The 14,797-nt window shown below is 36.9% G+C and overlaps 1 protein-coding gene across 1 annotated transcript in view; it reads left to right on the top strand.

The window, feature by feature from the left end:
• Positions 1–14,797, top strand: part of LOC136876977 (1-acyl-sn-glycerol-3-phosphate acyltransferase alpha) — a 52,735-nt gene that overhangs the window by 19,255 nt on the left and 18,683 nt on the right. Inside the window, exon 3 of the mRNA XM_067150755.2 lies at positions 6,942–7,123. Within this exon, the coding sequence (XP_067006856.1) occupies positions 6,942–7,123 (182 nt within the window). The remainder of the gene's footprint in view (positions 1–6,941; positions 7,124–14,797) is intronic.

The following is a 14,797-nucleotide window of genomic DNA, read 5'->3' as shown; positions in this document are numbered from 1 at the left end:
TATTATATATACATATGGTAATCAAAATAAATATATTTATTGGAAAATGATATTGAAAACTGACAGGGTATTCAGAATTCTTCACTTTACTGTTGTAATTTCTCTGAAGACTCAGTGATCTGTATGTTCCTTTATCTGGAACGGAATGAAGCAACTTATGCAGAGCCCAACGTCACACTTTACACACCCTGTATGGACTATGCTAGAGCATTTCTCGTATGCACACCGTCTTCTTTTTTATTATATGGGATATACATCACAAGGTGGTCTCGCCCATCGTACCGTACAACTTCATGTACGCGACCTTCCCCCGTGTGCGAGAGCGATTGTCGCCCCGTTCCCCTGGCTCCGTGCCATACGATTTGACATAGTATTGCGCCACTTCCCGCTTGAACTGAAGCTGCGTCATTTTAGGCCGTGACATGTTGCTGAGGTACCAAGCATTTTGCAGGCTGACGTCTAAAATACAGGAAAAAATTGCCCACCACCATTTTTTTCTCCTAACTGCCACGCAGAATCTGTTGACGCTCTCATCCATGAGATCTGTTCCTCCCATACATGTATTATAAATTCCTAACAGTACAGGACGTTCTACCATGATGACTTTATCTGCCCTGGAAAACCTCTTGACCAGATAATATGCATCACAAAACTGGTATATGAGTTTGAATTGCATGCACAGCAACGAAGGGTTGTTACGTCAATAACAAACCCTTCAATAACAAATTGGTACATAAGGACGTGATTTGACAACGGATCCGCCTAGCATTGCGAATATGCAACGCCGGGAATATGTGGATCTCACTCGCCCACGAGTTATTAATTGTAAAAGGAATCTTGCTACATTCAAACTCCGATGAATTTACTTCCTGAATTTCCTAAAAGAGGTTATTTATTTCTAAATCATAAAATTATGTGGCGAATCTTACCTCTTACGGTATGCCATTGTGATAGCTGGAACACACGGCTAACTTCAAACATACACCTCGTCAACAATCAAGCGGTGACTGTTGATTAACCGACTCGTAACAAAGCACAACACTTCCCTATACCAAACAAGCGCGCAATTTTCATTCTTTTACTGGAAAACAACTTCATACATTGAAAGAAAGGAGCACCGGCACACCGTTGCACATATGCAACGCTAGGCGTTCATGGGTTAAGGGGTTTTGACCAGGTGGGGTGAGGCCTAAAAGCATAAATATTCATATCGCTGAAACAGACTGGCATAGGAGTTGAAATTTTGCATTATGGTTGCTCCTATCTGGAATAGATTTTAAATAAGAAGTGGTCTTAAAACAATACACCCCTAAGGGGTTTTGACTGGGGGAAGGGGGTGAGGAATGATGACAAAAATATTTCTCTATAAAACTGGTGGAATTACAAAGTTAAAATTTCAAATTATATCCTAGGAGTTAAATAACAGAAGATCTGAAACAAATTTAACCCCTCAGAGAGTTAAATGGGGGTTAAGATCCAAAAACAAATATATATTTATTCCTTCCTCCAAAACTGTTTAATGTACAAAGACAAAATTCCAAATAGCGGTAGGCTACATATTTTAAATCCTAGGTGTGAAATGGGAAATATTTTTAAAGATTCCACCCCTAAGATGTTAAAAAGGGGTTAGCTCCAGAAATGAAATTATTCATCCCTCCAAAACTGTTCAACGTACAAAGTTGTAATTTTACAAGAAGTTTCTTCTTTTATGTCCTAGGTGTAAAATATCATAAACTTCAAAATATTTCTCCACTGAGAGGTTTAAACTCCAGGCGCTCGCGCATGCGGTACCCTATTTGGACACACATTTTAAATTTTTGATACTGCTGCCTCATGGCAGTAGGCAGACCAATGAGAGCTACTGCTAATCCTCAACTATGATTTGCGCCATCTGATTGTGCAATTGGTGAATCTCTGTCTTTTCAGCGTTCAGTGTGAAAATTAGTGTTCTCATGGGTGGACACTAAGTACGGTCCGGAAGACGCTGCGCAAGTGCAATTGTTCTACAAACCACAGTGTGATTAACAATGTAATTATATATATATATATTTTACTTCCTAATTATTTTTCCTCTGTGTTTTTTGTTCTTATCAATTTGCTGTTTGGATGAAAAGTATATTTGTATATTTTAAAATAGCATTGGTCCATCTTTACAGGGAACTATTATCAAAATCCTGATGCAATTTTTCAGACTCTCCAAGAGTTGTCAGATGAAGAGAGGGATGCGGAAATATTGGATGATCCTCTCTACATGATTTTGATTTCTGTCAAGAAAGGCAACCGTGCTAATAGCGTAGATTATTTAGGTTTTGATGGGACCAGCAGTATGACAATTCTTCATGCTAATTTCAGCAATGTGACCACGGATAACTAACTACTTCAGCAGCTATCCCTTGGCCGAACACCTGTTGGGAACCTTGAAGAAAATAAAAAGAGATACTAAATTCCTCCAGGACAAATCGCTTGAAGTTGAGTTGAGTATATTTGGCTTCCAGTTTAGTGTCTTTCCTCACCAAGAAGAAGGCTGTGTTTTTATTGTCTTCAGTGTATGATACTAATAAGATGGGCCATGATATAAACAAACTCTTGCAGATCCCTGTCTACAATTCAACATATAACACCTTTCGAAAAACAAGAAGTAATACCGAGGAAGAATCGTATTTCTTGTTTCTTTTGCGACGTACTTTTCCATTGTTTTAATTCAGGAATGAGATGTCTCATTGCATTGTTGATGTTACTTTGTTGCAAATTGTTTATATTTCAACAGGGTCCTTGTAAAGCTGAGTCAGGTTTATATTTTTCTTGTTTGAATTACTTATTCTGGTTCTATTATTTTGTTTTTATTTTACTGTTTCTAGTTCAGTAATTAAACATACTTTCATATCTGCCTCATATGTGCCCTTTTTCCATTTATCCAATTTACACCGTAATAAAACTTTTTAACACGGAAAAAATGCCAACTTTTCTTATGCGGTCCAATTGCCGCAGCACGAGCGCTTTCGGGACTTTCATAGGCGCAAGCACCTGGAGGTTAAATGGTGGTTGACTCTCAAAAACACAATATCCATTCATCTGAAACTGTTTCAGGGACAAACTTAAAATTTTACATGAAGAGTGGTCTTCATTGTCCCAGATGTTAATAAATATTTTAAAACATTCACTCACCCCACCGAAAAAGAAACATTCATTCCTCCATTACTGTTTGACATACAAAATAAACATTTCACAGGTTGGTCGCTTTGACATCCTAGATATTAAATAAGATAGAGTTTAAGTATTCCAGTTCTTCTGTACAAGGTTCAAATGAGTGTTAAATCAGAAAATAAATAAACATTCCCCCAAAACCATTTGACATACAAACTGAGGGTGTATTTTACAGGCTCAGCCGACAGTGGACTCTCCAAAATGTAGAACTTTGAATAATAACTTTCAGTTTAAAACCGTAACGAAGCATCTTGCTAGTTGTACAGGATGGGTGCGACGTAGCTCCCTAGTTTTAAATATCCATAAGTTTTTTGTTAACGAATATTTTCACATGGAACAAGTTGTGGTCGGTTCTCAGGACCATGAGAATGCGTGTACCACTCTAAAATTCCACATGTGATCCTGGATTGTTGATCAAACGATGTAAACACAGAGGAATGTCATCCATTGACTTCTGCAGGAAAATCTGAGGTACATTTCTGAGGACAACTCTGATTCTCTACTCTAATTCATCCAGAGTGCGTGGCTTTGTTTGGTACACTTCTTCTTTGGCCCAACCCCACAAAAAGAAGTCACAAGGGGTAAGGTCGGGACTTCTAGCAGGCTATTCTAGGCCACCCTAGACAATTGAGGATATTGAGGATTGTTCAGAATTACAAAGGGACCTTGAGAGTATCCAGCAATGGGTTGAAGAGAATAATATGAAGGTTAATGGAGGAAAATCAACTGTTACAACATTTACAAACAGGAGTTTTAAAACTGAATTTGAGTATACTTTGGATGAGGTAGTTATCCCAAAAGATGGCAAATGCAAATACTTAGGTGTGAGATTTGAAAGTAATTTGTACTGGAAGGGTCATGTGGATGACATTGTTGGGAAAGCATACAGATCGTTACATGTCATAATGAGGCTACTTAAAGGATGCAACAAAGAATTAAAAGAGAAAAGTTACTTAAGTATGGTTCGTCCATTATTGGAATATGCAAACAGTGTTTGGGATCCTCACCAAAAGAAATAGATAGTGTGCAGAGGAAAGCAGCAAGATTTGTAACAGGGGATTTCAGGAGAAGGAGTAGTGTATCAGAAATGTTAAAGGAACTTGGGTGAGAAACTTTAAGTAAGAGAAGGGAGAAAACTAGACTTATAGGATTATATAGAGCCTATACAGGAGAAGAAGAAGCAGGGGAGATATCCGTGAGAGGCTTCAGTTGGAAAATAATTATATCGGCAGGACTGACCACAAATATAAAATTAGAAGGAATTTTAGCAGAAGCGATTGGGGTAAGTTTTCATTCATTGGGAAGGGTGTGAAGGAGTTTAACAGTTTACCAGGGGTAGTGTTTGATCCTTCTCCAAAATCTGTACAGATATTCAAGAAGAGAAAAAACAGCAACAGAGAAAATAAATTAAATGTTAGAGGGCATTCAACCAGTGCAGGTTAATGTAAATAAAAAATGTGTGTGAATAAATTAATTCCATCCCCTGGTCTAAGGAGTTTGGACAGCCAAAGTAGGGGACTGCCTGTAGGGGTGAAATTCAGTGGGGACTTTGAGGGCCCTGGGACCGCTACGGTAGCTGTGAAGGCCCTTCAGGAACTCTGAAAAGTGGTGGCAAAAGGGGCTCTGGTTAAGACGCAGTAGATCGTTATGCTACTTAGGTTCCAGAATGGGTAAAAAAATAAGTAAACAAATGCAATATAAATTTTAATCTTATACCAGTTGTATAGTATCGTTTGAAGTAATTCCACATACTGTAAATCAGTTGACTATATTTGTAAGTAGTACAGGAGATATTATAAGTAGAATTTTGTAAAAAATATAAATTTATTAAGGATGAGCTGTGTGTTTAATAGAAAAAATTGTTAGCATAAATTGTATAATATTGTATTTTGGAAAAATATTCTTCTCTTGTTAATTTAATATCTAGTGCTTGACAATAATGTATTTTAGTGTACCATTTGCCACCGAGGTAGATACCTCATTTGCAAATAAAGAGATTTTGATTTGATTTTGATTTGATGTCTTGGAAAGTGTTCATCCAGCCAGTCACGAGCGATTAAGGCAAAATTAGATGGTGCTCCATCTTGCTGAAAAATAATATGAGCAAAATTGCCCCATTGTGATATCACTGACCACACATATTTATTCAGCATCTGGTGATACCGATCACTGTTCATGGTGTCTCATAATATGAATGGACCATTGACATGATTCACGGTCATACTGACCAGACTGTCAATTTTGGTCAACTTTGGAATACTTCAACTGTCATTCCTGGATTTGTTTCTGCCCATTAGAGGCAGTGTCAATTGACAAAACTCCCAACATGAAAAACAGCCTCATCGCTCCAAATAATGTTTTTGAACACATCTGGCCAATTGTTATGCCATGACAGCATAAATTCCTCAGATTCCATTCGCCTGTCACAATCCTCCAACGATAACTCCTGAACATAATGGGGTTTCCAGGGTCTCTAGACCAGGTCATTCTTTCTTTAACACAACACGCACTGTATACCTGCTTATTCCACTCTCACGAGCTGCCTGGTGTGTCGATTTATGGGGACTGCGAGTGAATATTGTCCCTCACTGCCGCTACATTTTCTGGAGATTGCGTTTCCCAAAGTTGTCCTCTTTTTTGGTTTTTTCACAACTGACCCAGTTGTCATTAGCTTGGTTTGACAATTCCTAATGGTTTCAGCATCAAGTGTGGCATGAGGTCCATGAACACCCCACCACCATTGCTGACACTTCACACCGCCACACTTCAAACCGTGAAGAAACCTAGACATGCTCTTTTAAAGTAAACCTTCCTGCCATCTTGTTCACTGGAAGAAGATGCTACTGAAGGTCAGGGTATTCTCAGAGAAATTGTAACCAAACAACTTTCTTCTTCTTCTTCTTCTTCTTCTTCTTCTTCTTCTTCTTCTTCTTCTTCTTCTTCTTCTTCTTCTTCTTCTTCTTCTTCTTCTTGCGTTCCGGCCTTCAAAGGACCACGTTACAATTTCAATTGTTCCTCCTTAGTTGTTCTTTCCTTTTTTTTCCAGTATTCTTTCATTGTTTCACTGTGTTTCTTTTTCCTGTCTTCAGTCCACTTTGTGCCTGTTTTCTGTTTCATTAATAAATATTTACAATTATAAAACTTATGGACATCTAAAACTAGAGAGCTACATCGCACCCACCCTGTACATAAATTAGGACACTGTGTTTTTGTTGTATATAGGGTATAGTATGTATGACATTGTCTGACAACTGTTATGTTCTGTAGGCAATAAATAAAAATTGAGTTGAATTCTTCCCACACTGACTTGTCATTTTGTTTGTTCATCCTGTAATGTTTTTCTTTGCACGTTCTATCAATTTCCAAGAGTGTATTATTTTCAAACCTTCATTATAATTACTATAATTTGATATTACAGTAAATCTTCTGTTATGAGGGTACAAGATTTTGGAATGGGGTATTTTTTTAAAAGAAGTTAGTTTCCATAATATAACCATAAAGGAAGGTAGTTTGTCCATAATGTATGCATGGCTACACAAGACACATTTAGCCACAAATAAGTTAAAAACATTCTTGTATTATTATACCTTAACATGTTGAAATTGTTTTTGTCATTCTTTTTTCTCATACACAACACAAACTTATATAGTTTCATACTTGGTGTAATCCTTTTGTACCCATCCTAAGAATAGCAATATTATAGTAAATTTATAATTAATTTCTTGAAATTATTGCAGGAATGTTTGATATCTGGCCCATAATGGACAAGTGTACTGTAGTGGCCAAGAAGGAGCTGTTTTATGCATGGCCCTTTGGACTGGCTGCTTGGCTCTGTGGTCTCATTTTCATTGACCGTATGAATTCAGACAAGGCTCGTACAGTCATCAACAGGGCAACTGAGCACATTAAGGAAAAGAAGGTAACATTGTCATGAATGTTGCAAAATTATGTGTTTGGTGGTAAATTTTTCCTGACAATGTTTTGTGATTTGTACTTGGTTTTCTTCCAATTTTTATGCTGATTCTATCAACATTTTAAGGAACTACAATAGCAAATGAGGTATAATTATTAAAGATTAATTAAGCAGGAATAAATTAATCTCTTCTTATATTATTATAAAACTCATCCTATATGTTCCTCAAGTACATATTGAGTAAGAAGTGATCATGAGAAGATGTTATATACAACTTCTCCTTGTACAAAAAATGTTTGTATTCAGTTTATCAGCCTCTTTATGGGCACATATGGGTAGATGTACGTAGTACAGAGATTTCACTCTCAATAATACTCTTATTGGTTTTATTGTTATTGCAGACACTGACGGGTTGGAATTATGCCCCACAGCAGTTTTTTATGTTCCAATAAATGTACCATCACAAGGCTGACGCCTTTGAGCATCTTCAAAGACCACCAGACTGAGCCAAGATTGAACAATAATGTAACAGACCATCGATCTCATTTCATATCTTCGTAGCATATTGTCCTAACAATGCAGCTACAACCTGTGACAGTAAAGTTCGGTCGATCCAGCAACACTGGCGACGCACAACTCTGCACCTGTGTAACAGCAGGTTTTGGACACCTGCTCCCAACGTTGTTCAATTGAGCATTGTGTGTGTGTGTGCCGTGTAAGACCTGTTTGATACAGTGCATGTTTAGTGCATTGGTTCTGAACGGCGAACACGAACATGAACGACCAAAAGATTACTGTACAGTTTTGTTTTAAGCTTGGCAAGACACCAAAAGAAACGCATGCGATGCTGGTACGTGTTTATGAACATCAAGCCCTGTCTTGAAGTGTATGTAGGAGTGGTTCGCCCATTTTCGAGGAGGCCGGGAAAGTGTTTCTGACAACCCCCATAGTGGAATAACGAATGTAACACTCCACGTTCCACCCTCTACACAGGCTGAAGTCCATCTCAATTGGATATGAGGGTAGCCGGGATTATATAGGGTAGTGTAGAGGGGGAGAAATGAGGAGAGGAAGGTCCAGCACTTTTTGGAAGAATTATCGATATTGCGAGAACATGCACCAGTAACAGTGTGACGTCATCAGGAGTATCAGCTGACTAGAAAGCAGTTAGTTGACAAGACACAGTGGACGTGAATAGCAGATATGATGGAGGTTGTGTACGTCCGGGGTATTTCCATTTCCAGTAGATATCGGCGATGAGGTGACTCCATTACAATCGCTGAGAGAAATGCGGTGTATTTCCCATTGCCGTAAATGTCGGTGGTGTGGTGAGTCCATTACACCCTCCCATTTGACAGGCCATGGACCTTGGAAACAACTTGGCAAATGAAGTGCAATTCTGTGGGAAGCTGTCAGTATTAAAGGGGTTTATGTAAGAAAGAATGTAAAACTGAGTCAGCAAAGAGGATATGTCTGGATGTGTTAGGATTATTTCTTTGGTATCTTACCTTACCTGAATATTAAGTTATCCCAGTATTCAGGAAAGGAGAAATACCAGAGAAAAGAGAGGAGATTATGGGGTGTTTTAAAATGTGCGAAAAGGAAGAGGGCAGATTGTGGGGTAAGACTGTTCATCAAGAAGACTGTAACATGAAATAACATAATTCCTGTTAGGCACATGAATGAACGAATGCTGCGGGTAAATTTAGCAGGTGGAGGAATTCGGACAAGAGTTGTCTCGCCATGTGAGGATGAAGTTGACAAGTTCTAGGAAACACTGAGTGACACAGCAAGGATAGGATTTCAATGTGAGAACTGGAAATAGAACTGAAGGATATGAGAAAGTGATGGATAAATGTGAGGAAGATATGGAAGCTAATTTGGAATGGGAAGTATTTATTGGACTTCTGTGCTAGTATTGGATTAGCAGTTGCAAAGGCAAGCATAAGGCTATTCACCGGTACACATGCGTCAGATCCATAACCCCTTGACGCCGACCTCCATACGTTCATTTTGTTCTAGCTTGTAAAGTTGTCAAGATGGAAGGTGAAGTTCTCTGCCTTCCTTGTATGTATGAATCAGCCCATATCAGTGTTCCTTTTTTTCTTTCTAAAGAGTTTGAAATAGTCTGACCTCTTTCTGCTTGAGAGCATATAGGCTTAAATTTCTTCTGCATTCTAGCAGATGTATATTCATTACAGGATGTTTCCTTGTGTTAGATTGATAGTATAAATCACCATCTTTTCACAGATATGAATGTTTACATCATCCGGTGAGGATTCCTATAATTCTTCCTCGACACCTCAAAATCTTACAACTCATAATTACTTGATATACAATAATAAAGTTTTATTATGAATCCACCTGTTCAATACATTATATATATTATATATACATTATATATAGTATATATATGTTATATATACTATATATATTATATAATTATATATAATTATATATTATATACATACATTATATATATTCTATATACATTATATATAATGTATTGAACAGGTGGATTCATAATAAAACTTTATTATTGTATATCAACAGATTTCAATTCGGATTAAAACATGAGATTAGTCACTTGCAATCATAATTACTTGACGCACTGTCACTTTGAAATACAATATTGCGTTGTGTAGAAGCATGGCATGGTGCAGTTTGAATGAAAGAGAAGTAATTAAGATGTGAAGCTTCCATGGTGTGTAGAATTATTTAGTTATTTTTCCAGGTTGAGCCATGTTGTTGTTTTTCTGTACATTACATACATTTTGCCAACGTTTTGAATGCATTGCAGTAATCAGTCTCCCAGGCAGCAATCACACTAAAGATCGAGTAGGGTTATTTCAGTCGCCTTGACAAAGAATACTGCGATGTATTTGAAATGGCAAACTGTATGTAATGTACAGAAAATAACACGGTTCAACCCGGAAAAAGAACTAAATAAGAGAAGTAATTAAGTTTGAATAAATCAGACTATAACACCACCACACCAGACTGAACTGAGCAAAGTGAGAGTGGACGCATAACATAAGGAGCGAGTGGGCATGGTGCACGTGACCAAGTAATGAATGACTAAATGTGTGAAAGTATATGCCCTCTTTTCTCATGAACTAATTGTCCAATTAACCTGGTATTTTTGCTAAATGAATCTTTGAACTATTGTTCCTAGTTCTTCCACTCAAATTTCATGAGGCCGCAATTACCCTAGTTTTCATTACATTGTGAAACAACCCATACAAATCATTAATAGTTAAATATTTTATTTACAAGGTCCACCTTTTCAATACAATGATGTGCAGTGTGCTACATTACATCTTTGATTTTAGTTTGGGACTAGTTTCAACCTAAAAACTAGACCATCATCAGCCATAACACAAATTACACAATTACATCAAATGATCTAAAACAATACACAAACACAATGCCATTAAAATTAACTGAGTGTAAAACACATAGGGATTAAAATAAGACTGGATTCTAAAGTGTGTTGCATTCTGTTAAAAAGTTCAAATGATCTGAAGACAATGTATGATCACAATGACATTAAAATGAAGTTATGTACACAATATGTTGGCATTAAAGCAGGACACTTGGATGCGATGCATTCCGTTAAAAAAGTTGGTGCTTCCAGTTAAATATTCTTAAATGCTGATGAAGATAGTTGCTCGTGAAGGTCTAATTAATTTGGCAGTTTCTAAAGTGCAGGGGGTAAGGTTTTGCAATTCAATGCGGAGCATGAAGTTGACCGAAATAATAGCCCAAATTAGTGAGAGACATGCTGAAGGGAAGAGGTCCGATCAAATGGCAGAAAATAACACAGTTCAACCCGGAAAAAGAAGTAATTAAGTTTGAATAAATCAGACTATAACACCACCACACCAGACTGAACTCGCCTTGACTCACCTTGTGCTGCGATGTGTGGAGCATGGCGTGCCTTACTGACACGGAGGAGTGGAGTGTATGAGGTTCAGCGGAAGCATTGAAGGGGAAGTGCGGTGAAGGAAGAGAGGAGAGAGCGGAGAAGGAAGGGAGAAAGAAAGGAATGGGTTTTAAGGCGGGGTCGAGGGATGTGGGAATACAAGTAGCTGCTGAGGGAAGGTGCCATGAATAGAATAAAAGATCGAATTGTGATTTTTTTTTTTTTTTTTTTGATTTGACATTTCTAAAAATATTAATAAGAAGGTCAAATAAAATATTTGGCTTCTCAGAAATGTTATTAAGTTTGTAATTTGGATTAAAATATTGATCAAAATGTATGAAGCAGCTTTCTGTTATATTAAAGAGGGGTCCTTTATTCATAACCTTGAAGATTTCCATATCCTGGTCTGTGTCTTTAAATTTGTGATTAATTGTGCATATGTTGTCCTACTGCTGAAAATGTATTATATTTCAGGGCATAACGTGTTCTGCGTATCTTATGTTAAAGCTCCTCCCAGTCTGTCCAACGTAAGAAAAATTACAACTGTTACATTTGATCCTGTATACTCCTGATTTTGAAAAACTATTAACATTGTTTATTTATGTAGAATTATGTAAGATTTCTGCATTTCTATTTTTAGTGTTAAAGGTTATATTTACATTATGTTTTTAAAGATGTTAGTGATTTTCTAAATTTCTTTATTGAACGTGAAGGTAAAAAATAAGGGAACATTTGGTTTTACTTTTTTTTAACATGGTTAAAGGGCGATGTTTGTATCTATTGATTATTCTTTCAATGAAAGAACAGTTGTATCCATTAGATTTTGCGATCATGCGAATAGTGTTCAATTTAAAGATAAAAATTTCATTGTTCCGTATTGAAATTATTGTTAAAAATTAAATAATTGAAAAGGAGGTTCAACCTATTCAATACTTAAAAGGAAGAAATGCAGTAATCACATTCCTATTTAAATGGGACCGGTTTCGACCTTAGTCCAGGTCATCATCAGCCGTAAAAACATGTACAATGTTTATGAATATTGGAGGTCAGTTTCACACTCTGATAGGCACAAAGACACGACACCACATTCTGTCATGCACAAAGTCACAACACTATCAACTAATATACGAAGATCAAAAATAACTTGAAGTCGCAGACGAATAGATTTGTAGTAGAAAGCCGCCAGCTCCTGGTGATCAGCGCGGCACATTCAAGGTCATGCGCTGCGGTCGAACGCCAAAGTAGAGTGGAGAATGTTTTGAAGGTCCAGAATTTGTCACAGTTGCGGGAAGTTAAGTACGTATATAAAAATATACGATGCAAATCAGTATAATTGAATGAGTACTTGTACTCCTGCTAAGTTCTTGGAAAACAGTTGACTTGAAAAAACAATTGTAGAGAGAAGTCAACTGTTTTCCAAGAACTTAGCAGGAGTACAAGTACTCATTCAATTATACTGATTTGCGTCGTATATTTTTATATACGTACTTAACTTCCCGCAACCGTGACAAATTCTGGACCTTCAAAACATTCTCCACTCTACTTTGGCGTTCGACCGCAGCGCATGACCTTGAATGTGCCGCGCTGATCACCAGGAGCTGGCGGCTTTCTACTACAAATCTATTCGTCTGCGACTTCAAGTTATTTTTGATCTTCGTATATTAGTTGATAGTGTTGTGACTTTGTGCATGACAGAATGTGGTGTCGTGTCTTTGTGCCTATCAGAGTGTGAAACTGACCTCCAATATTCATAAACATTGTACATGTTTTTACGGCTGATGATGACCTGGACTAAGGTCGAAACCGGTCCCATTTAAATAGGAATGTGATTACTGCATTTCTTTCTTTTAAGTATTGAATAGGTTGAACCTCCTTTTCAATTATTTAATTTTTAACATAATAGTGTTCAACTCATTTTTGAGGCCTCTTTTTGACATTGTATGCTATTGTATGCTGCTCGTTTATGAATTTGAGGGTGTGAAGAGTCTTGACAGATTGTAGAGGCTGTTTGAGTGTGTTTTCTAAAAATCTTATATGTTAAGGAGCCTGAATGTCTGATGATAGTTAAGTCTAAAACATTTATTTTTTGTTCGTTTTCAGATTCGAGTGGTAGCAGCGTCTGTTATGTTCTCATCCATAATTACTATGGTGTCATCTACATATCTTGCCCATAAAAGAATGTTATCGAAGTTATTATTATCAGTTTTAGTATGTTCTAAGAAATCTGAGTAAATCTCAGGTAATATGCCCGAGGCCAGCGATTCCATAGCCAAACCTTCTTGCTGATAAATGACGTTATCAAAAGTGAAAAAGTTATTGTTTATAACCAATTTTAGGATATACATAAAATCCTGTATTTCTAATATATGTACTTAAACTATATTTATTTAAATTGTTTTTGATGATAGGGTATAACTTAGAAATTTGTGTACTAGGATACATGTTTACAATGTCAAACGAATGAAGAGAATGATTAGGTTGAATATTAAACTTTTTAGTTTATCAATTCTGTAGTGTTTTTGACAAATTTTTAGACAAAAATTGATAATTCTTTCTTAAAACCTTTTGGATGAATTGAGACATTTCATACAGAGGGCTTGGTCTATAGTTGATGATCGGGCTAATGCGGACGCCAGTCTTGTGTATCTTAGGAAGGGCTTCAGCAGTGGGAATGCCTGGGTTTATACGTATTAATTTAGTTTTTTCCTGATCTGTTAATAAGTACGAGGTATTCTTTAGAGTCTGCTTAAGTAGGTGTTGGATTCTGTGAGTAGGGTCTCTTTTTAGTCCGGTCCCGCGGTGTAGGGGGCAACGCGTTTGCCTGTCACTTGACAGCCCCAGGTTCGATTCCCAGCCGGGTCAGGGGTTTTTAATTGTAAATGATTAATATCCCTGGCCTGGGGACTGGGTGTTTGTGTTGTCCTTAACATTCCTTTCCTCACATTCAACACTACACTTCCGAAATTCCACTTACATGCAGGTTCCTATCATATAGTGAAAGCAGTGGCAAAAGATCTACAGAGGTGATGCCACGAACAAATATCATAACTGTGGAAAATGAGCTATCTGTAAAAAATCTGTTTGTTTTACTTATGTATTCATTTTTATAGACTATAATGGTTGTGTTGCCCTTGTCTGCTTTCGTGACAATAAGATTGTTATCAATGATCTTCTTTTGAAGTGCATGTATTCGTTTCTGTTCAATAATTGAATCCTTGTTACTATTGTAGTTAGAGGGGGGTTGATATTGTTTTTTGGGGTAAGAATGTTATTCAGTTTTCTTTTTATTTTGTTTCTTACTTCATCTTGCTTTTCTATTGACAATTTGCTGATGGCTAGTTCGGATTTTATTATCGTAGTAGTGGCTGTATTGTGTTAAAATTACACCAATTATGTTTAGGACCCTTGTCTAAAATGGAATTTTCATCATCATTCAATGGTACCCTAGATAAATTTATAATCAGTGGATGAAATTGATCAGTCGCCTTTGTGATTTTGCTGGGTTTTTTTATGTGTCTCACTAATTTTGGCTATTGTTTATTTTGGTCAAATTCATGCACCGCATTAAATTGCGAAACCTTGCCACCTGCAGTTTAGAAACTGCCAAATTAATTAGACCTTCATGCCCAACAATCTTCATCAGCATTTAAGAATATTTAACTGGAAGCACCAACTCTTTTAACGGAATGCGTTGCATCAAAGTGCTTTGCTTTAATGCAAACGTATTGTGTACATAACTTAATTTTAATGTCATT

The sequence above is a fragment of the Anabrus simplex genome, chromosome 1 (genome assembly GCF_040414725.1).
Source record: "Anabrus simplex isolate iqAnaSimp1 chromosome 1, ASM4041472v1, whole genome shotgun sequence".
Taxonomy (NCBI): Eukaryota; Metazoa; Arthropoda; class Insecta; order Orthoptera; family Tettigoniidae; genus Anabrus; species Anabrus simplex.
This window is presented reverse-complemented; position numbering and strand designations above follow the sequence as displayed.